The 20,968-nt window shown below is 48.3% G+C and overlaps 1 protein-coding gene across 1 annotated transcript in view; it reads right to left on the reverse strand.

Moving 5' to 3' along the window:
- Positions 1-1,045: 1,045 nt before the first annotated feature.
- DENND2A (DENN domain containing 2A) overlaps positions 1,046-20,968 on the reverse strand; it is a 104,333-nt gene continuing 84,410 nt past the window's right edge. The window contains exons 15-20 of the mRNA XM_007466620.1: positions 9,754-9,931; positions 8,089-8,130; positions 4,316-4,433; positions 3,672-3,917; positions 1,958-2,044; positions 1,046-1,077 (exon numbers count right to left, since the gene is read on the reverse strand). Of these exons, the coding sequence (XP_007466682.1) occupies positions 1,046-1,077; positions 1,958-2,044; positions 3,672-3,917; positions 4,316-4,433; positions 8,089-8,130; positions 9,754-9,931 (703 nt within the window). The remainder of the gene's footprint in view (positions 1,078-1,957; positions 2,045-3,671; positions 3,918-4,315; positions 4,434-8,088; positions 8,131-9,753; positions 9,932-20,968) is intronic.

Here is a 20,968-nt window from a genome sequence, read left to right on the forward strand (position 1 = left end):
AGGCTCAGCGGCCATGGCTCACGGGCCCAGCCGCTCCGCGGCATGTGGGATCTTCCCAGACCGGGGCACGAACCCGTGTCCCCTGCATCGGCAGGCGGACTCTCAACCACTGCGCCACCAGGGAAGCCCTCACATGTTTTAAGATGGGCTCTAGGCAGCATCATAAACTTTAGGACACTAAGAATATTTTATTAACAGATCTTACAAGGAGATTTCCTCTTTTTGTGTGTACCTCTAAAAGTCATGGGCTGCTTGGGCAGGGGACGGCTCTATGGCTTCTAAGAGGAAAGAGGCCCTCCAGAAGAGTCAGGTCCATTTGGGACCAGAGGAGTCAGTGGCATGACAGCAAGTGGCCTCGGCCACCAGGTGGCATCACCAGCCAGCCTGAAAGCGCAGCTCACCCCAGGAAACCAACTCCTTTTACTGTTCTCTTTCTTCCTTTTCAGCACAGATCTGACTCCACTCCACTACCTGCCAGTCCTTTCCCCAAGAGGACTCCCGTCCCGACACCGGTGGTGTGGTGTCTGTAGTGTCTGTAGGCGTCGCCACAGTGCTCCCCCCTTCACCCCACACTTGTCCCCAGTTCTGCCCAGAGGAGCACCTGGCAGCCGCCCCTTCCCATCTCCTCCTCTTGGCTCCAGAGCACAACTGCCAGGCAGGATGAACCAGGGAGAGATGACACAGGGCAGGACAGTTGTCTTAGCCTTGGCATAATAAAAGGAAAACCCAAACACCTTTCTTTTTTTTTTTTAATATCTAAGATAAAAAAATTAAAAAAACCCAAAACCAACAACCAAAACAATCCGTTTGAATGTGCCTGGTCTCAGGTCCCATTTCCAGTGCTGTTCTAAAGAAGCGGCACCTTCCGGTGGCTCGGGGGGGTCCCGGGTCCTGGGGAGAGCCCAGTGGTGGCCGGAAACCATCCCGGCCTTTATCCCAGCCCCTGGGACAACCAAGGACCCAACATTTCAGAAAGACCACCAGGACTGTTTTTAAAACACGTGGTTGCCCTAGGAAAACTTCTCCCTGGAGGCTGGATTGAGGGCTATTTCTTGTGGAGAAACTTCATTTTATTGCCTAAAAAAAGAAAGTGAGAACATTTCACCAGGCAGACAAAGGGGCTGAGTTAAATCCTGCCCTTTTCACCCCAGAGGCAGTGCAGAAAAGTGTGGCCTCCCCGCCCCGCACCCCAGAGCTTCACCCCAGAGCTCAGCAGAAGTTGGGGGACTTCGCCCTGCCTGGCTGCCCTCCTCATGCACCTCCCCGTGAAAAGGGATCTTCCTCAGACTTGGGGAGTTTTGAAAGGAAGCATGTCAGAGCTGTAGATGTTGCTTCTGAAACGGTGATACAGGAAGCACTGACTGTAACACATCCCTGAGAGCCAAGTGAGGAGAAAACTCCCAGCAGCGCGGGAGGTAGGCGGTCCCTTCCCAGGCAGCTGGCCATCCCGGCTGAGGCACCGGCACGACCCCTGCAAGTCCTCCGTGGGGTCCTCCTCGCTGCAGTTCTTCCTTACTGGGGCCTGCTTCCTCCTTCACCTTCTTCGCTTTCTTCTCCTCCTCCCTTTCCTAGTAAGGGCCTTTTTCCTGATTAAACTGCAGTCCTTATTAAAATTCTTACATTTCTACTTTACGGGGGCATCATTTGGAGGCTGGTCCAGGTCTTTACTGCCAAACACCTTTCTCTGGTTCCATTCATCATGCTTCTAAGCCCAATACCCCAGAAGGTTTAAGAGTGTGGGAGATAAGAGCGAAAGAACAGCAAGACAGCCAGGGGCCCAGGAAATCTGTCCCCTTATCTGGGGACAGATTAGAATAGGTGGGTAAAATGCTGACTTGGTTCACTTGGTGCAGGCCTCGGAGCTCTGCATTATTAGGCCCCGGCTCTAGGGGAGGGAACTGACCAAGACCCCATGGCTCGGAGGCTGTTGATAGGAACCGAGACCCCTAGGCCTCACCTAGTCCCTTCAGGAACTTGTTGACACCACTGTGTTCTCCACTGGGGAGTGTTTCCAGGTACTCTTGGGCTCGGACCTCAAAAAGACCTGTTGACAAGAGAAATCCCAGCCATTTTAGTTCCTTCTCTTCGTGCTTCTAGACATATCCATTTCCTTACTGCCATAGGAAAGAGAAACCTTGCTTCTGAGATGAAGTTGCTCCTATAAACATGCTCTGACTCATGAGATTTATAAGGGCTTGTACTGCTCTTATAATTGTCCAACCTGTGCAATAAGTATCTTTGGAAAGCTGTAAAGCTAGCTCGTATGTGAAATCCTATCTTTACTGGACAAAGACCTTGCAAGCATGTACACCGTGCCAGGCCCGCGGTTTCAAAGATGAACCAGACGGCCTTGGCTCGGGAGCTCCTCAGGGCTCCCTTTTCCTCGCATTCTCCCACAAGAGGGCCCCTGGCCAAGTGGTTTGGCCTCCTGGGAACCTGGCTGCCATCTGCAGACTCAGGAGGGCGGGCAGGCCACCTCTGAGGGCCCTTCAGTTCTCACCCCGGGACTGGAGCCTCAGGCACGCTGTCTTCATCTCTTACTGATCTTCCACAGACGGGGCTCCTTCTGTGCTACTTTTAAGCCTTATGTCTCGCTCTCTCTTATCAAATAGTGATCTGTGTACCCAGCAGGTCTTCTATTAAAAGGAATCCTTTCATCAGGAGTTGTGGGACTCATACTCGCTAATCCATTTTCTTTTGTCTCTTCAGATAGCACTCATCAGAACACCTGAAGTGTGACAGACTCCCTTTCTGCCTTGCAAAGAGCTCTGGGAATGTAGAGCTTTGGTTCCTCAGATCAGTCTCTGCAATTGCAGCCCCAGAGGACACCAAGGCCTGGGCCAGCTGCTTCCCTGGCCCCCACCCCTGGTCACTGTGAGGCATCTCCTCAGTGTTGAGCATCTTTCCCCTTCTCGGGTCTAGCTCCCATCTGGGATAGCCCTTACTGACATTTCTAGTTTTTAGATTCCCAAAAGGACTTAAAATGATGTAAGAAAGAGATGGGAATGGTTTCATCCTCCTGGTGCACACTCCCTGCTCCTCCATCACTAGAAGCGTGATGGAGTCCAGCAACAGGGACAGGGAGACTAGGAGAGACGGGAACCTCACGGAGCGAGGGCTGGGGCGGGGCTGGGCGGTCTCATGGAGCGATGACCCACAAACTCCGCAGGTTGGGGCAGTCTCTGCCGTCCTGCCTCCCCCACGGCCAGCCCGCTGGGCTCAGTGGCACCACGTATAGCGGAGGGCATGGGGCCGTCCTCTGCTCCTCTATCCCATCCCCAGGTCCCAGAGGAGAGGCTGAGGAAGCAGGGCAGAGGGGACCAGAGGAGGCCTGAGGAAAAGGAGACGAGGCGCCACAGAGAGGGGTAGGGAAGGGCGTCCTTGAGACTTTCGTCGAGCTGGGGAGAACAGAGCAGGAGGGAACTTGCAGCCAGAACCTGCAGTGTGGTTCTGGGAATGGGAAGCAGAGGGGAAGCGACGCCTGGGGAGACAGCAGGACATAGGGGCAGTTTCCCCAGCTCAGAGGTGGCGAGAATGAACGTCCTCCAGAGAAGGCTGCATGCTGTTCCCATCCGTGCCCTGGCCCCCGACCTTCCGCCCTGCTCAACATCCACCCGGGGTCTGGGCATCTCTGGCTGCCTCAGCCCCCCACAGGGAACATGTCTCCTGACCTTTGGCATCCTGCCGGCGCCGCTCCCGCTCCTGGATGAAGCCCCGGAACGTCTGGGTCTCCATGAAGACCTCCAGGAACCGGCGGAGGCTCTTGGAGGAGACGGCTTTGCGGAAGGCCTCTCGCTGCAGGGTCCTCTCCTCTCGCTCGCCCGCCGTCAGGAACAACGAGTAGTGGCCCACCATCTCCACGAAGAAGCGGACAAAGGCTTCGGATACCACCTCGTTCAAGGGGCTGGACTCAGGGCCTGAGCAAAATGGGGAAGGACCAGGACCAGTGAGGGCGGAGGGCTGAGGCAGAGCCTTCGGGACAAGCCAGTCACTAAGACAAGGATGCTAGCTCCCTGGATGGCAAACTGCAATGATCCACAAAAAAGATTACCCACAGTGAGCATGTCATTTCTTCCCCACCTTTAAACAGATATTTTAGGGCCAAAATGGGGTGGGAAAAGTCTTCCCCACAGCTCATTGTTAGAATTAGGTCCTGATAAAGGGGACGAGCGCCCAGCCTCTCTCCCTGTATACCTCTCTTGCCTATTTTCCTGCTTAACCCAGTGCCAAGTGGGACAGATGCCCATAGTCCATTTGCTCCCTGACTCCAATGATGGAAGAGGGGGTGCAGTCTGGGAGGTGGATGAGCATTTACCACGCTTGCAGTCTGGGGACCTGTCATCCTGGTCACTAGCCAGGTCATTCCTCTGTTCCAGAATGTGTTCCAGGGCTACCTGAAGCTTCCGGGGCAGAATGGAATCCTCGTCATCCATCTGTAAAGCAGAAAAAACAGGTGGGCCATTGCCCCAGTGATTCTGGGGATGGTGGCTGCATCCTGGCCAGCAGGACACATTGGACACTGCAGGGCAGTCCTGACAGGGTTCCTGGTTTAGTGGAAAGAACACAACTTAGAACTAGAGGTCTGAGGTTTGAATCTTGATTCCACTTTTTACAAGCTATGTGAGTCTCAGTTTCCCCATCTGTAAAATGGGCTACCAATCAGTATCTACCTCACCGTGAAGATTAAATGCACCATATAAGACGGTGATGAAAGAAACTGAAGAAGATATAAATTAATGGAAAGATATTCTGTGCCCATGGATTGAATGAATAAACACTGTTAAAATGTCCATACTACTCAAAGCCATCTATAGATTGAATGCAATCCTTGTGAAAATTCCAATGATGTTTTTCACAGAAATAGAAAAAATAATCGTAAAATTTGTATGGAACCACAAAAGACCTTGAATAGCCAAAACAATCTTGGGGAAGAAGAACAAAGCTGGAGGCATCATAATTCCTGATTCCAAACTTTATCACGAAGCTACCGTAATCAAGATAGTATGGTACTGGCAAAAAAACAGACATATAGATGAACAGAACAAAATTGAGAGCCCAGAAATAAACCCGTACATATATGGTCAGCTAATATTTGACAAGGGAGCTGAATATTTAATGGAGAAAGGATGGCTTCTTTTTTTTTTTTTTTTTTTTTTTATAAATTTTCCCTGGCTGCACTGGGTCTTCATTGCTGTGTGTGGGCTTTCTCTAGTTGCAGCGAGAGGGGGCTACTCTTCCTTGCAGTGTGCGGGCTTCTCATTGCGGTGGCTTCTCTTGTTGCAGAGCACAGGCTCTAGGTGCATGGGCTTCAGTAATTGTGACATGGGGGCTCAGTAGTTGTGGCTTGTGGGCTCTAGAGCACAGGCTCAGTAGTTGTGGTACATGGGCTTAGTTGCTCCGTGGCATGTGGGATCTTCCCGGACCAGGGATCGAACCCATGTCCCCTGCACTGGCAGGCGGATTCTTAACCACTGTGCCACCAGGGAAGTCTGAAAGGATGGTTTCTTAAATAAATGGTGTTGGGAAAACTGGACATCCACATACGAAGGAATGAAATTGGACCCCTATCTTATATGACTCACAAAAATTATGTGGATTAAAAAAAATTGGATTAAAGAGTTAAATGTAAGAACAGAAACTGTAAAACTACTAGAAGGAAATATAGGTGAAAAACTCCTTGATATTGATCTTAGTAACAATTTTGGGGGATCTGATACCAAAAGCACAAGTAACAAAAGCAAAAGTAAACAAGTGAGAGTACATCACACTAAAAAGCTTCTGCACAATAAAACAAACAATCAGCAAAATGAAAAGGCAACTTACAGAATGGGAGAATATATTTGTAAAGCATATATCTGATAAGGGGTTACTATCCAAAATAAATAAGGCATTCATACAACTCAATAGAAAAAAAAGATGGGCAAAGGACATGAATAGACGTTTTTATAGATGTGTATGTACGTGTATATACATGTGTATGTGCATAGATACACATACACACAATGGAATATTATTCAGCCATAAAAAAGAAATACTGGGCTTCCCTGGTGGCGCAGTGGTTGAGAGTCCGCCTGCCGATGCAGGGGACACGGGTTTGTGCCCCGGTCCGGGAAGATCCCACGTGCCGCGGAGCGGCTGGGCCTGTGAGCCATGGCTGCTAAGCCTGCGCGTCCAGAGCCTGTGCTCCGCAACGGGAGAGGCCACAACAGTGAGAGGCCCGCGTACCACAAAAAAAAAGAAAGAAAGAAAGACTGACTTTTGTGATAACATGGATAGACTAATACTAAGTGAAATAGATAAGACAGCAAAAGGAAAATACTGTATGTTCTCACTTATATGTGGAATCTAAAAAAACTGAACTCAGGGAATTTGCTGGTCGTCCACTGGTCAAGACTCAGTGCTCTCACTGCCAGGGTCCTGGGTTCAATCCCTGGTCAGGGAACTAAGATCCTGCAAGCCCCGTAGTGCAGCCAAAAAAAAAAAAAAAAGTTTATATAAAATAATAGTGTAACGTGACTGAAAGTTTTACTATCAGGTATGTTAATTGTGTATTCCTAAAATTTATTTTGAAATATTTGAAGCATTTCTCCACAATAATAATGTTAAAAAATCTTTTTAAAAAGAAAATGTTATATTTTACAGTTGTGCATATATATATATATATATATATATATATATATATATATATATATATATATATATATATACTGAACTCATAAAAATAGAGAGTAGAATGGTGGCTACTAGGGGCTGAGGGGTGAGGGAAATGGGGAAATGTTGGTCAAAGGGTACAAACTTCCCACTATAAAATGAATAAATTCTGGGGAATCTAATGTACAGTTTGGTGACCACAGTTAACATATACTTGAAAGTTGTTAAGAGAGTAGATCTTAAATGTTATCACCACACAAAAAAGGTAATTATGTGAGGCAATGGGGGGTTAACTAACCATATTGTGGTTATAATTTCTCAGCGTGTATGTACATCAAATCATCATGCTGTACATTTTAAACTTACATATGATATGTGTCAATAATATCTCAATAAAGCTGGGGGGGAGATTAAATGCAACACAATTAATTTGTGAACGTGCTTGGCACCTAGTGGCTCCTCAATCAATGTTTCCCACTGTCCCCTACCTCCCACCCCATGGGGTGGCTAGTTCTAATCCGGGGACTCGGGTCAGGGCAGGTGACCAATACTTTTTTTTTTTTCTTTGACCAGTACTTTTTAAAGCTGGCTTTATGATCTGGGTCTCAAAGCAGGAAGGCCTTGGGATGGGCCTACCCAGAGGGCCTTTGGGAAGTAAAAGTAGATGGAACTAATGATTAAAAAAAAGGCATTAACATATATAACTTTTCAGTGCCCATTCCAAGTGTAAAAGCAGTCCTTCAGAATGCCCAGAAAGCCTTTATGTAATGATTCTTTGCAAGATCTGATAGGAGTCAGGCCTTTCTGGCAAGTGATAACAAGAAACTAACTGTGTATTACTTTCTCTGATAATGAAAGTAGTTTATAATCATTATAGAAAATATATGAAAGTATCAAAACAATTAAAAATCATTCATAATCTGTCTCCTTTTCAGTCTCCCATCCCAAGACAACTAGAATTAATGTTTTGGTGTGTTTTCCTTTCAATCTTTTTTAGAGTTACATATATATATTTTTTCTTTCTTGTTTCTATTCTTTTTTAAAAAAACAAGGTCAGCAAAATAGTGTATACAATTTTGCATCCTGATTTTTCCACTTCATATTATATCATGAAATTTGTTATCAAATATTATTGAAAAGCATGTTGAAAAAAGACAAGTGTCTATAGTTATAACCCATACAAAGATTCTAATTGTCAGTAAACCGTTTTGTGACAGAACACGTGGGAATCAATCCTTTGTCCAAAGCCCTCCTCTTTGGCCCCGTTTTCTGTCCTATCCTCAGTGGAGCCCTGGCCAGGGACTGCCCAAGCCCCCTGACCTGTTGTGCAATTTCAGGCACACAAGGGAGCCTTTCCGTAGCTGGAAAGCTGAGCTCCAAACAACAAAGAGCTGAACACAGAGCAAGCAGTGGGTTGAAGCTGCACTTCTTACTCACCTGTCTGAGGAACCGATTGTTGACAAGGTCGACCACAAGGACCTATGAGATAAGGAAAAGGGACTATTATTGTTACCAGGGCTTCCGGGATACAGAGATGGACTCTTAGCCTTCTTACTTCTTGGCACCCAGAGTGGCAGCAGGGCTGGGGGTGGAGGGGGCCATTTGTGGTTTCCTGACATTGCCACTGTACCCACTAACGATGAAGAGGGGAGGTGGGGCAAAGGGCTTTCCAGAAAAGCACACTTTCAACACTGTAACTGCAGGCTGGGACATGTGTGGGCCACAGGCTGGACTCCCTGCCCTGTTCCCGGACTGGCTGAGGCAAAGCCGCTCAGACCGTTTTTTAGTGTGTGGGTCACTGAGGAGGCGCCAGAGGCTAGAGCCGCCCATCATTCCCATTCCACTTGGTTCTGCCACCCACCCAACCCCCAGGCCTCCCTCCTCCTACCTCCCAGTGACACACTTAGCCCTGTCATTTGTTTTAATAGGGTAGGAGGGGAGAGACCCAGAGGACTGGACCCAACAGGAGAGTAAGTCAAGCTACAGGTGCTGGGCTTCCATGAGTCAAGGCTTTCAGGCTAAAGTACCTCCCTCCTCCCTCCTCAGAGTGAGGCTGAGACCCAGAGCCACAACTAGGGTGAAGCAAGTGAAGGGTCTAGGGCGCGAAACTTAAGGAGGCGCTCACTCATAGGATCACGCAAGTGGCCGAGCCCCAGGCCTCAGCGTGGGCCACTGGCTCTGATGGAGGATGAGCAGGGGGCCTGGATGGCCACCATGACTGCACCAGCAGCGGGAATCATGGGCTCTGACACATGGCCCAGGAGTTAAGGGAGCGCTCTCCTTCCTTCTCACACCTTCTCCTGGGGTGGAACTGAGCCATTTGCAGGATCGAGGGTACCCAGGCAAACTCTTTGCAGTTCACAAATCCACACTCGAAGACCTGAGTCTGATGTTTAATATTTAATGGGACTTTAGGACTATCTGGGCAATTAGAGGAGCTGCATCTGGGGACACGGGGAGGATTTCAGGGCCAGGGGTTCCCTGGGGGTTCAGGACTGCGCAGCGTCATTCAGTCCCCATGGTTCTGCTCTGACTGCGGGAGTTCTCAGTACACGGGGACAGACTATTTAGAGGAAGGGGCTGGGACTAAATAACCACAGAAATGCCAAGGGCTTTCCTCACTTGGATGCTAACTTGAAAATCCAGAACTCGATCATTAAAAACATTTTGGTGGTTGTCTTTTTAACTGATATGAAAAAGGACCTCCTTGTAGGAGCACAGTCTTTGTCAAGACTTCGTTATTAGCCCAAAGATAATTTCCAGTTATTGTTACCTCTTTGTGTGCTTTCTTCCCTAGGTGCTGTGGGGTGGAGAAGGGAAGGATAGGGTGGATGGCTATTTACAGATTAGGTGTATTAAAATCTGGGTAACTTGTTGATTGCTGCCCTTCTCAATGGGTATATATGGTAGTAGGTTCATTTAGAGGGGAAACCGAGTCTGCAGTCACTGAGGGTCTACTGAAGCCGACTTGGGGCGGCGAACTCTGAGACAAAGCTGTGGGGTCCCCCTGCTCCCCAACCCTGCCTGCTGGCAGAGCCACAGCCAGCACCTCCCCTCTGCCCCACCCCACAGGCAGGGCACAGGGGACCTCCCTGAGCTCACCTCTTCCAGCGGCAGCTCCCTGAGCAGCGGAAGCGAGCTGGTGAGCAGCCCAATGAGGAAGGGGGTTGGCGAGCACACAATGTCGATCATGGCAGGTGGCAACACGGGGATGTAGGTGTGCTGCCAGGTGAAGGGGTAGATGACTGCCACCATCGCGTGGCAGCACGTGGACAGGGTGCTGCAGCGGGGAGAGAGGGGAGAAAGGGCCGATTTAGGGGAGGTGGGCAGCCTCCACGGGGAAGCCAGAGAGAGCTGTTCACACTCCAGCTCCCATTCATTCCCTCTCCCTCCCAAAACACCCCCAAACAACAAAAGCCTCTTTTCTCATGGGTACTCCTTCTCTCATTGAAGATGCTTTGTATGCAAACACACAGTCTCTCCACCGAGCCTGAAAGCCTAGGTGTGATCAAGGGAAAACAGGGTAAGTCCTTCAGTGTTCATGTGCAGCCGTCCGCTCCAAATGGCTAGGTTTGTGTAAAAGCGAAACTCACATACAGTTGCTTCTTGCCCAGAAAAATAACAACATTCAGAGAAACAGTCTCTCTTAAAGCAGAATGATCATAATGTAGCCTTTTTAAAAAATATATATATATATATTTATTTAGGCTATGCTGGGTCTTAGTTGTGGCACATGGAATCTTTAGTTGCAGCATGCATGTGGGATCTAGTTCCCTGACCAGGGATCGATCCCAGGCCCCCTGCATTGGGAGCGTGGAGTCTTACCCACTGGACCACCAGGGAAGTCCCATAATGTAGTCTTTTATTGGCAAACGCTGGGCCTTATGAATCGTGCGTGATCCACAGCGCTTTGCTCAGTGCCTGGATTCAGACTCAGTTTGTTGAATGAAGGGTGGATTATTTGGGATTATCACTTTGATACCAGTTCTGCGGAGCGGAGCCGCACTGCAGTGATGACTGGCGGCCTTCCGAGATGAGTGAGAGCAGACTTTCTCTTCTTCCTTGCAGTCATTTCGTATCGCTACTGAGCCTGCTCACAGCAGCTCCCCTCTCCTCTCATTCTAATATGCTGTTTCTAAAATGCCATGGGATTGGAAACTTCAGAAGCTTGTTAGAAATGTCTAAGGTAAGAATAAAACAAAAGTGAGGGCCCAGTGGATTCGTCTGTGAGTATACCAAGTCATCTTCAGGGCCCTGTAACCAGCATTTCATTTGTTAGGACATCTTTTGAACATTTGCCCTGGTTCTCAGCTGTGCTCTGTTTATGTAAAGTTGCAGGGAAGCTGAGTTCTGGATAGATGAATGCTCCGTTACTAGGTTCCCATGATGTCAGGCACCTATAATCTCACTGTCATAAAACTTTCCTGAGGCTGTTTAAAAAAATCACTTAGCTCTGGTTTACTTAAGGAAAAAAGAGGTGGATTAAAAGATATTGGCTAGGGACTTCCCTGGTGGTCCAGTGGTAAAGAATCCGCCTTACAACGCAGGGGATGTGGGTTTGGTCTCTGGTTGGGGAACTAACATCCACATGCCGTGGGGCAACTAAGACCATGCGCCACAACTACTGAGCTCCCACGCCTCAACTAGAGAGCCCGTGTGCCACAAACTAGAGAGCCCAAGCGCCACAACTAGAGCGAAGCCCACGCCCCCCCAACGAAGAGCCTGCAATGCCTCAAAGAAGATCCTGCGTCTTAGCCGCAGCTAAGACCAACACAGCCTAATAAATAAATAAATACAATAAATATTAAAAAAAACTGAATTAAGCCAGGCAGAAAGAGACAAATATTGTATGATTCCACTTATATGAGGGACTTAGGATAGGCAAATCCATAGAGACAGAGTAGAATAGAGGTTAGCAGGGGCTGGTGGAAGGGAGAGTGTTGCATTGTTGCTTAAAGGGTACAGAGTCACAGCTGAGATGATGAAAAAGCTCTGGAAAGGGATAGTAGTGATGGTTGCAAACACCGTGAATGTACTTAATGCCACTGAATTGTACACTTAAAAATGATTTAAATGCTAAATTTTATGGTTATGTATATTTTACTGCAATAAAAAAAGCAGGGCTTCCCTGGTGGCACATTGGTTAAGAATCTGCCTGCCACTGCAGGGGACATGGGTTCGAGCCCTGGTCTGGGAAGATCCCACATGCTGCGGAGCAACTAAGCCCGTGTACCACAACTACTGAGCCTGTGCTCTAGAGCCCGCTCACCACAACTACTGAGCCCGTGTGCCACAACTACTGAAGCCCTCGCGCCTAGAGCCTGTGCTACGCAACAAGAGAAGCCACCGCAATGAGGAGCCTGCCCACTGCAACGAAGAGTAGCCCCCGTTCGCCACAACTAGAGAAAGCCCATGTGCAGCAACAAAGACCCAACACAGTCAAAACTAAATAAATAAATTTATATATATATAAAAGAAAGCAATCCCCCCCCCAAATCATTTAAATTCCTCTGAATCTAGTGAGTTCCTCTGAATCTAGTACCCCCTGAGACATCCTTAAAATATACACTAGCCCTCTTTTCTGTCCTGCTCTGACTTTGGGGCCCCTAACATAATAAGGGTAATGTTGAATCTTGTCCATTTATCAGCATGTATCCTAACCTTCCTGTTCTCTATCTTAGCAAATAGTCAATCTCCTAATACTCACTGGAGTCATGAAATGCCTCTTAGTAGCATAGCATCCACATATTGCACTGACATTTGGTCTTGTGTTTTCTTTCAAATGATCACCCCCAAAATGAGAAATATGCTACCCCAACATTTTGTTTTTATCACTATAATACCTTCTTTATTAGCTGAGTAAGGGTGAGACAGACTAAAGTTCAGACTTATACCAAGGAGAGCAACAGCAATAATTCAGCCAGCAGCTTGGGGTGAAGTGACTTCTGCCTTTCAAAGGATCTTCTTGAAAAGCACAGAAGCTTTTTTTCTTAAGGCATCATTTTCTCCTAGATATCAAGAACATTGATACTTTTAGTGAATTGCTTCCCATTTATGTTTAATTTCCTTGATCTATATAGATCACTGAATGTGTTGAATTCACTTTATTCTAAATCTTTTTGATTTTTAGGACTAATCTGTATTTGTGTGTGGCCAGTCTACAAAGTTGATCTGCTCAAGTACCATGGGTGTGAGGTCATGACTTAGAAAACTAGAAGGACATTAAAATATAAACAAGGATAGTCGTGTCTAGAACAGGTTTTTGCAGACTATATTTACAGCCCATTGGGGGTCTTGAAATAATTTCAGTGGGTTGTTATTAGCATTAAAAACAACTACCACAGAAAGAACAGAACAGAAAATAAGAGAATATGCTGCATTTTTTCCAGTTGTAAATAACTATCTGTGTGTATTATGTGGGTGGTATACTGGGTCTGAATGTAAAATGTATTTCTTTTTAAAAAATTATTTATTTATTTTTTTGGCTGCATTGGGTATTAGTTGTGGCACGCGGGATCTTTGTTGCGGCGCGTGGGCTTCTCTCTAGTTGTGGCGTGTGAGCTCCACAGTGCATGGGCTCTGTAGCTTGCGGCACGTGGGCTCTCTAGCTGAGGTGCGCAGGCTTAGTAGTTGTGGCGCGCGGGCTTAGTTGCCCCGTGGCATGTGCGATCCTAGTTCCCCGCCCAGGGATCGAACCTGCGTCCCCTGCATTGGAAGGCAGATTCTCTACCACTGGACCACCAGGGAAGTCCCTAAAATGTATTTCTTATTGGGGACTGCAGTAAAAAGGCCTGGAAGCCAATGATTTGGATGAGAGAACTGGTGGGGGCGGGGGGTGGAGACAGGTAGACAGTGATGGTTGAGTTGGAATTTTGACATTTACATGTGTTTTTGTTTGTTTTTTTCTGTGTGTGTGTGGGGTATGTGGGCCTCTCACTGCTGTGGCCTCTCCCGTTGCAGAGCACAGGCTCCGGATGCGCAGGTTCAGCGGCCATGGCTCATGGGCCCAGCCGCTCCGCGGCATATGGGATCTTCCTGGACTGGGGCACAAACCCGTGTTCCCTGCATAGGCAGGTGGACTCTCAACCACTGCGCCACCAGGGAAGCCCCATTTAACATGTTTTACTGAGATGTTGGTTTTCATTTCCAAGTGACTAGAGGGAGTCCCTTAAAAGAGACCCTAAGAAGGAATTCCCTGAAGGAAGCCTTGTGCATGAAATCCACCTCTTTTTATAGCACATTTGTTGTTAAGTTCCTAAATATTACTTGGAGAAAGAGTGGATCATGCGATGGTCCAGGCCACAGACGCTGTCATCCATGGTCTCTTCAGCAAGTCTTTGAAACTCTCACTTTAGTCAATTCACTAAAGGAGAATAAAAATGCAGCACTCATGTTTAACAGTCCGTTTACAGGGGACTTCCCTGGTGGTCCAGTGGTTGAGAATCTGCCTTCCAATGCAGGGGATGTGGGTTTGAGCCCTGTCGGGGAACTAAGATCCCACATGCTGTGGGGCAACTAAGCCCATGTGCTGCAACTACAGAGCCCACACCACAACTAGAGAACCTGCACCTAACTAGAGAGAAGCCCATGGGCTGCAACGAAAGATCTTGCATGCCGCAACTAAGACTCGATGCAGCCAAAAATAAATAAATACATAAATGCATAAATATTAAAAAAAAAAAGAGTCCATTTACATTTCAGAGGTGTGATTTAAGCATTTTTGACTCCAGGGAAGTTATAGAATCACAGAATTTTAGTCCTGGAAGTGATTTTAGAGATGGAGTGCATCGTCTTTTGAATTTTATAGCTAACAAGCCCGAGGCTAAAAGAGGTTAAAGTAGGGACTTCCCTGGCAGCGCAGTGGTTAAGAATCTGCCTGCTAATGCAGGGGACACGAGTTCCAGCCCTGGTCCGGGAAGATCCCACATGCCGCGGAGCAACTAAGCCCATGCGCCACAACTACTGAGCCTGTGCTCTAGAGCCCACGAGCCACAACTACTGGAGCCTGTGCACCTGGAGCCTATGCTCCACAATAGGAGAGGCCACCGCAATGAGAAGCCCATGCATCACAACGAAGAGTAGCTCCCGCTCGCCACAACTAGAGAAAGCCCGTGCACAGCAACGAAGACCCAACGCAGCCAATAAACAAACAAACAAATAAATAAAATTAAAATAATAATAAAATAAATAAATAAAATAAAAGAGGTTAAAGTAACCTCTGCATTCAGGATGGGGGCAGGGTGGGGACAGAGGAGTCCTGCAGACTGGGGGTGGTAAAGAGATACAGACTGAGGAATGGAGGTACGAAAAGGCACGGCCAGAAGCCTTTGGGTTTTTCTCAGTCGCTGCAATAGAAAAATACAACTGTTCAGCTGTTTTTTTTCCCAACTCAAAGAAAAGGCCTCGCGCCCTTCTGCTTTCTTTTGGCCTCATCCCTAGAAGGAGAAAGTCTAATGGGTTCTCCCTTCTCTGGGCTGCTGCAGCGCTTTGTGTCTCCTGGCTGAAGCCTTGGAGGGCCGGGGTTGGGGGACAGGGTGTGCCCGGCTTAGGTGCAGTGAGTGTGAACCAGCTGGACTGGGAAGGTGTTGGAACAAGTTGAGAAGATAATGATGAGCAATGCCAGCGCTAGATACATCGGGCCGGTGAATAAATGTCACGAAAAGAAAGAAGAAATTCATTCATTTAACTGGAACGCAGGGAGCTAAAGGACAATTGTACTCAGTTTGATGACAACTCACTCCATCACCTGTTGGCCATGTAGCTAGGTGCTGCCACTGTTTGTGATTTCTCCTAACAAGTGGTTTTTGTTTGTTTGTTTTTTGAATAGTCTGATTTGCTTTTGCAGCTGGGTCCCAATGCTCCACACCTGGTTCCCACTGCCACCTCGTTAGCTGGCACCTGTCAAGCCCAGAGTGTCAGGAGCCACATGGCAGGTGGGCAGTGCTGGCAGCGTCACATCCCTCTTGCTCTCCAGCTCCACCAATATTCTAAACAAAAGTTCTGCCTCTTGAAACACTATAAGGAAAGGTCAGATTCTGTAAATAATACAGCTAGTGGCAGCTCTTCCCCCAAAATAAATGGTGGAAGAGAAAAGAAGGGGTTATTCTGAGTGTAGCTTGTCGAAATTTTGTTCCCCGACTCGTGAAGGCTAGAGGAGCCTTCCATGGGGGTGGGCCCTGCTGGGATTGGTGGTTTCTTAGGAACATGCAGAGAACAGTCTATGGTTCTGGGGATGCTAAGGATGACTCTTCAAGTTCACTTGCCCCTTAATGTGTAGCCTTACTGAGCATCTGCTGGTTGGAGGACAGGCAGTGTTTTTGAAGGAAGTCCTAGGAAGAGAGCCCTGGAAGCTGGCTCGCATTACAGTGGGGATGGAGGACAGGAACACCAGGGCCCGCAGCTGTGATCAACTCGTACAAAAGCGAGGGGAGGGAGGAGATGCCCCAGTGGGAGGTTGCCTGGGCCACGAGGTTAAAAGACGGGCACAGGGGAGAAGGGTCAGGTCTCAGAATGCTTTTTGCCATTCTGTGGTGTTTCTTGAGGGTTGAAGCATCAGTCCAGAGACATCAGGATACACTTGTGACTGCTTAAGTTCTCCTGGAGAAGACACTATGGTTCTGATTGCTACAAAGCCCTTGTGCCCTACTTGGGGTTACTGTGCTGGACAGCCTCCCAACTCACCTAGCAACCAGTAAGAATCAAGCACAGAGCTTTCTCTAAGATGCTACCAGAAAAGTAAATGATGAGTTTCAAGAGTTGGATAGACCCCAGGAATTTGAAGGATGAGCCCATCAGCATCCTTTAGCATATTCCAAGCAAAGCGTTTCTCCTACTGTGCATCAATTCCAGGAACATGAGTGAAAGGTAACTCGGATCTAGTCTGGGGGCCTGGTGAGACCTAGTAGGAGGTGGCTGCCGTATTTCCATTACTATGCTTTCAAACCCTGGAGTAATGTGTCACCGAGTTAAAAAGAACACAGGCTGGGCCTCAAGAAAACTGGGTCTGCTACTCTCTGTGTGATCTCAGGCAAAGCCCTTCTCCAGGCTTTAGCTTCCTCATCTTTGACATGAGGAAAGTGGACGTTCCAGCTTTAACATCTACACACTATGAATTATAAGAGAGAGAGAGGGCTTCCCTGGTGGTGCAGTGGTTAGGAATCCACCTACCAATACAGGGGACACAGGTTCAAGCCCTGGTCTGGGAGGATCCCATATGCCACAGAGCAACTAAGCCCGTGTGCCACAACTACTGAGCCTTTGCTCTAGACCCTGCAAGCCACAACTACTGAGCCCATGTGCCACCACTACTGAAGCCTGCACGCCTAGAGCCTGTGCTCCACAACAAGAGAAGCCACCGCAATGAGAAGCTCGTGCACTGCAATGAAGAGTAGCCCCCGCTCACCGCAACTAGAGAAAGCCCACGTGCAGCAATGAAGACCCAACACAGCCAAAAAATGAAAGAAAGGAAGGAAGGAAGGAAGGAAGAAAAGAAAGAGAAAGGAAAGAAAGAAAGAAAGAAAGAGAAAAAAAGAGAGAGAGAGAGAGAGAGAAAGAAAAAGAAAGAAAGAAAGAAAGAAAGAAAGAAAGAAAAAAAGAAAAGGAAGGAAGGAAGGAAGGAAGGGAGGGAGGGAGGGAGGGAGGGAGGAAGGAAGGAAGGAAGGGGAAGAAAAGAAAGAGAGAGAGAAAGCCAGGAAGTGGAAATAGGTGCCAGGAGCTGGAAATAGCGACATTGAAAAGAACCAAGGCATGTCATTGGAGGGTAATTCTATAGCTCATTAGCAGAGACAGGACAGAAGAGCAATGGCCACACCTCACTCTGAGCAACTAATGGATACAAGTGTTGGAGGGTTTTTAAACTGCTGCAGTAAGGCCCCAAAAGACTACACACAAAGCCAGCACAGCCTGGGAGGGATCCGAATCTGAGGGAAGAACTGGAGTACACTTCCAGCCCGAGATTCTGTCAGTGATGGGTTTGGAGTAGAAGACAATTTGTGGCTATGCTACTGTCTAAATGTTGCTTCAAATGCTATCTTCTTGGTGTTTGTAGGCAAAAATAGGTAGTTAATATACAGTCAGTCTGACAATTGCATTTTTCATAGCACTCTGCTGAATTAAATGTGGGTATCTCCCTGTCAGCCACTCTGAGGACCTCTGAGGTAGTATTCTGGGTGCCAGACCACCAAGATGGCAGCTACTCACACTTTTGGGTAGGCCTCGGCAAGCTCATCTGCCTGGAGAGGGCATGCCACAAATCCAACCTTTTTCTGAGACGGCAAACATTGCTGGTGCAACTGATTCCAGACAAGATAGGGGACCCCATTTGAGCTTACAGAAACTGATTAAAAATGAACCAAAAGGAACACACAACAAGATGAAGGTGCACAGCTACACATGGACTTATTTGCTTCGTTATCCCATGTCAAGGCCAAGGTTCAAACTCTAAATTTGTCAAGATTCGACCACCTAATCCTACTTATCATTAGCTAGAAGTCTGTCATTTGGCCTCTGGTCTTAATGCACTACAAAAAGATAAGAAGTAAATTTCTTGAATATTAAAAACTTCATCCTGGGACTTCTCTGGTGGCGCAGCGGTTGAGAATCCGCCTGCCAATGCAGGGGACATGGGTTCGAGCCCTGGTCCGGGAAGTTCCCACATGCTGCGGAGCAACTAAGCCCATGCGCCACAACTACTGAGCCTGTGCTCTAGAGCCCATGAACCACAACTTCTGAGCCTGTGTGCTGCAACTATTGAAGCCCGCATGTCTAGAACCTGTGCTCCGCAACAAAGAGAAGCCACCACAATGAGAAGCCCGCGCACCACAATGAAGACCCAATGCAGCCAGAAAATAAATAAATAAATAAATAAATAAATAAAAACTTCAACCTGTCTACAACTTTTGTACAAATTGTTTATGTGCAGCTCTGACTTTATTATTCAGCCTAGTTGTTGAACTTTGGGAACTGAAATTAATAAACTAGACAAAATGTTTATCATCAGAGAAATGAAGAAAGGGTATAGGGAAATATTTATTTGGGTTGTTATGACAACAGAACAAGCCATCACAACAACATTCTTTCTTTTTCATCTGCTAAACTTTGGCTTGACAGAGCTTAAGAAACACTCAGCATCCACCCTAGAGATGAAATGGAGCAGAAATGTTATTCTAAATTCGATAGATTTTTGGCTCAACTTAAAACCCTTCTGTAACTCACAAGGTGTTTGCCTCGGCTCCCAGCTCTTCCCACTTGCAGTGGGCAGACGCAACCACGGTGCTGAGCAGATGAGTCCTGCGATGCGGAGGGTGCTGGTGGCAGTGACTACAGGCCTCAAGCAGGCTAACGTCCGCCCCACGATGTCACGGGGCCACTCCCTGAGTTTGCAGCATGCCCTGTTCTCATGCCCTGCTCTGTGGTCTTAAGAAGACGGGCTACGGATGGCAATCGGGAGAGGGCTGCTTCTCGCTAAGCAGGGCTGGAACTCATTGCACGTGCAGCCTCTAGAGAGCGGTGCCAGCTGATGAGGATGAAAGTACCGGCTGAACTTAGGCTGAAGGCTTTCTTCATAGACCTTCCCAGGTCAGGTAGCTTGCGGCCAGCTACTTGTTTGTCATGGCCTGGCCGAAAAACGCTCAATCCCCTCTAGCTATTTTCCTGCAAATCAGAACTAGACTGAGGCTGAGGCCTCCCAGAGGAGTACCCTTAGGTGGAGTGGAGGAGAGAAGGAGGGTTCTGGCTTTCTCCCTCAGTGACGTCACACCCACCACGCTTTTTGGTGGCGTTTCTGTGCTTCAATCATTAGCTAGGTCTCTGCCTCCCAGGTGAAGCAGACTTCTGTGCGCGCTCCCCCTGTTAGGGGAGGGGGCACATCTGAGGGTCAGAGAGGCCCAAAAAGAGAAGGCCGCGCTGAGGCCCCCTCAGAAGAGGGCAGTTAAAGCTGCAAGAGGAGGTGCAGAGGGTGCCCCCAGCTGCTGAACACAGGCTAGAGCAGAGGCCTGGGAATCCCATGAGAGCAGATCCACAACATGGTGTATATTTATCTTTAACCCACATAAGGTGAGGAGGGCCATTAGAGGAGCACTCACAGTGAGTTACCTCAGCATCTCACCGCCCTGAAGTGCCCACGATCAGAATCCCTCTAAGGGAAACGCCATCTAGATGGTTTCTACTGAACCAGATCCCCGGGGAGAGAAGTGGGCCTCCGTGAGGGTGGGGAGGGGCAGATGTCTGGTTACAGGGCTGACTTTCCCTCAGTAGTGCCTTCATAGAATCCCAGAGCATTTGAGCTAGAGGGGTCCCACAGGAATTACACAGTCTACTCCCCCACTTCACAGCTGGGCAGATGAGGTGGTTGTCCCCTGGGGCACTTTTTTAAAAAAATTTATTTTATTTATTAATTTTTGGCTGCATTGGGTCTTCATTGCTGCACGCAGGCTTTCTCTAGTTGCGGAGAGCAGGGGCTACTCTTCATTGTGGTGCACGGGCTTCTCATTGCGGTGGCTTCTCTTGTGGCAGAGCACAGGCTCTCGGCGCACAGGCTTCAGCAGTTGTGGAGCTCAGGCTCAGTAGTTGTGGCTCTAGAGCGCAGGCTCAGTAGCTGTGGCGCACGGGCTTAGCTGCTCTGCAGCATGTGGGATCTTCCCGGACCAGGGATCGAACCCGTGCCCCCTGCACTGGCAGGCAGATTCTTAACCACTGCGCCAGCAGAGAAGCCCCTTGTTTTTTGGTTTTTAAAATTATTTATTTATTTGGCTGCGCAGGGTCTTAGTTGCGGCAGGTCGGATCTTTAGTTGTAGCAATGTGAGCTCTAAGTTGCAGCATGCATGTGGGATCTAGTGCCCTGACTAGGGATCGAACACGGGCCCCCTGCCTTGGGAGCGTGGAGTCTTAACCACTGGACCACCAGGGAAGTCCCCCCTGGGGCACTTTGGAAATCACAGGATGCCTGAGGGGGATGAGTCCTGGGTCAGGAATTGGGGTGGGGGTCCTTAGTAAGTCCTAGAGTAAGAACGCTGGGAGGGCAGACACCAAGGAGCACAGTGCCAGGAGGCCTGGGGCACCCTGGTCCACAAAGTCAGAGAATATCATAGCTGGGAAAGACTTTGGAGGTCACCCAGTCCACCTGCCTCACTGGGGTCCCAGCTGGAAGGCTGAAGGCTGTAAGGGAGGGTGGGCCCTGGGGAGAAAAGCACAGATGTCTTAGCATCTTCAGGAGACAATTCTGGCTTGACTGCCAAGCACCAAGGGGGTCCTAATGGCATGTTTTTAAAAAGACTGTGGACGGACAGCCTCACAGACACTACCTCCCCGCCTGCCCCCC

The sequence above is a fragment of the Lipotes vexillifer genome, unplaced genomic scaffold (genome assembly GCF_000442215.2).
Source record: "Lipotes vexillifer unplaced genomic scaffold, Lipotes_vexillifer_v1.1 scaffold71, whole genome shotgun sequence".
NCBI lineage: Eukaryota > Metazoa > Chordata > Mammalia > Artiodactyla > Lipotidae > Lipotes > Lipotes vexillifer.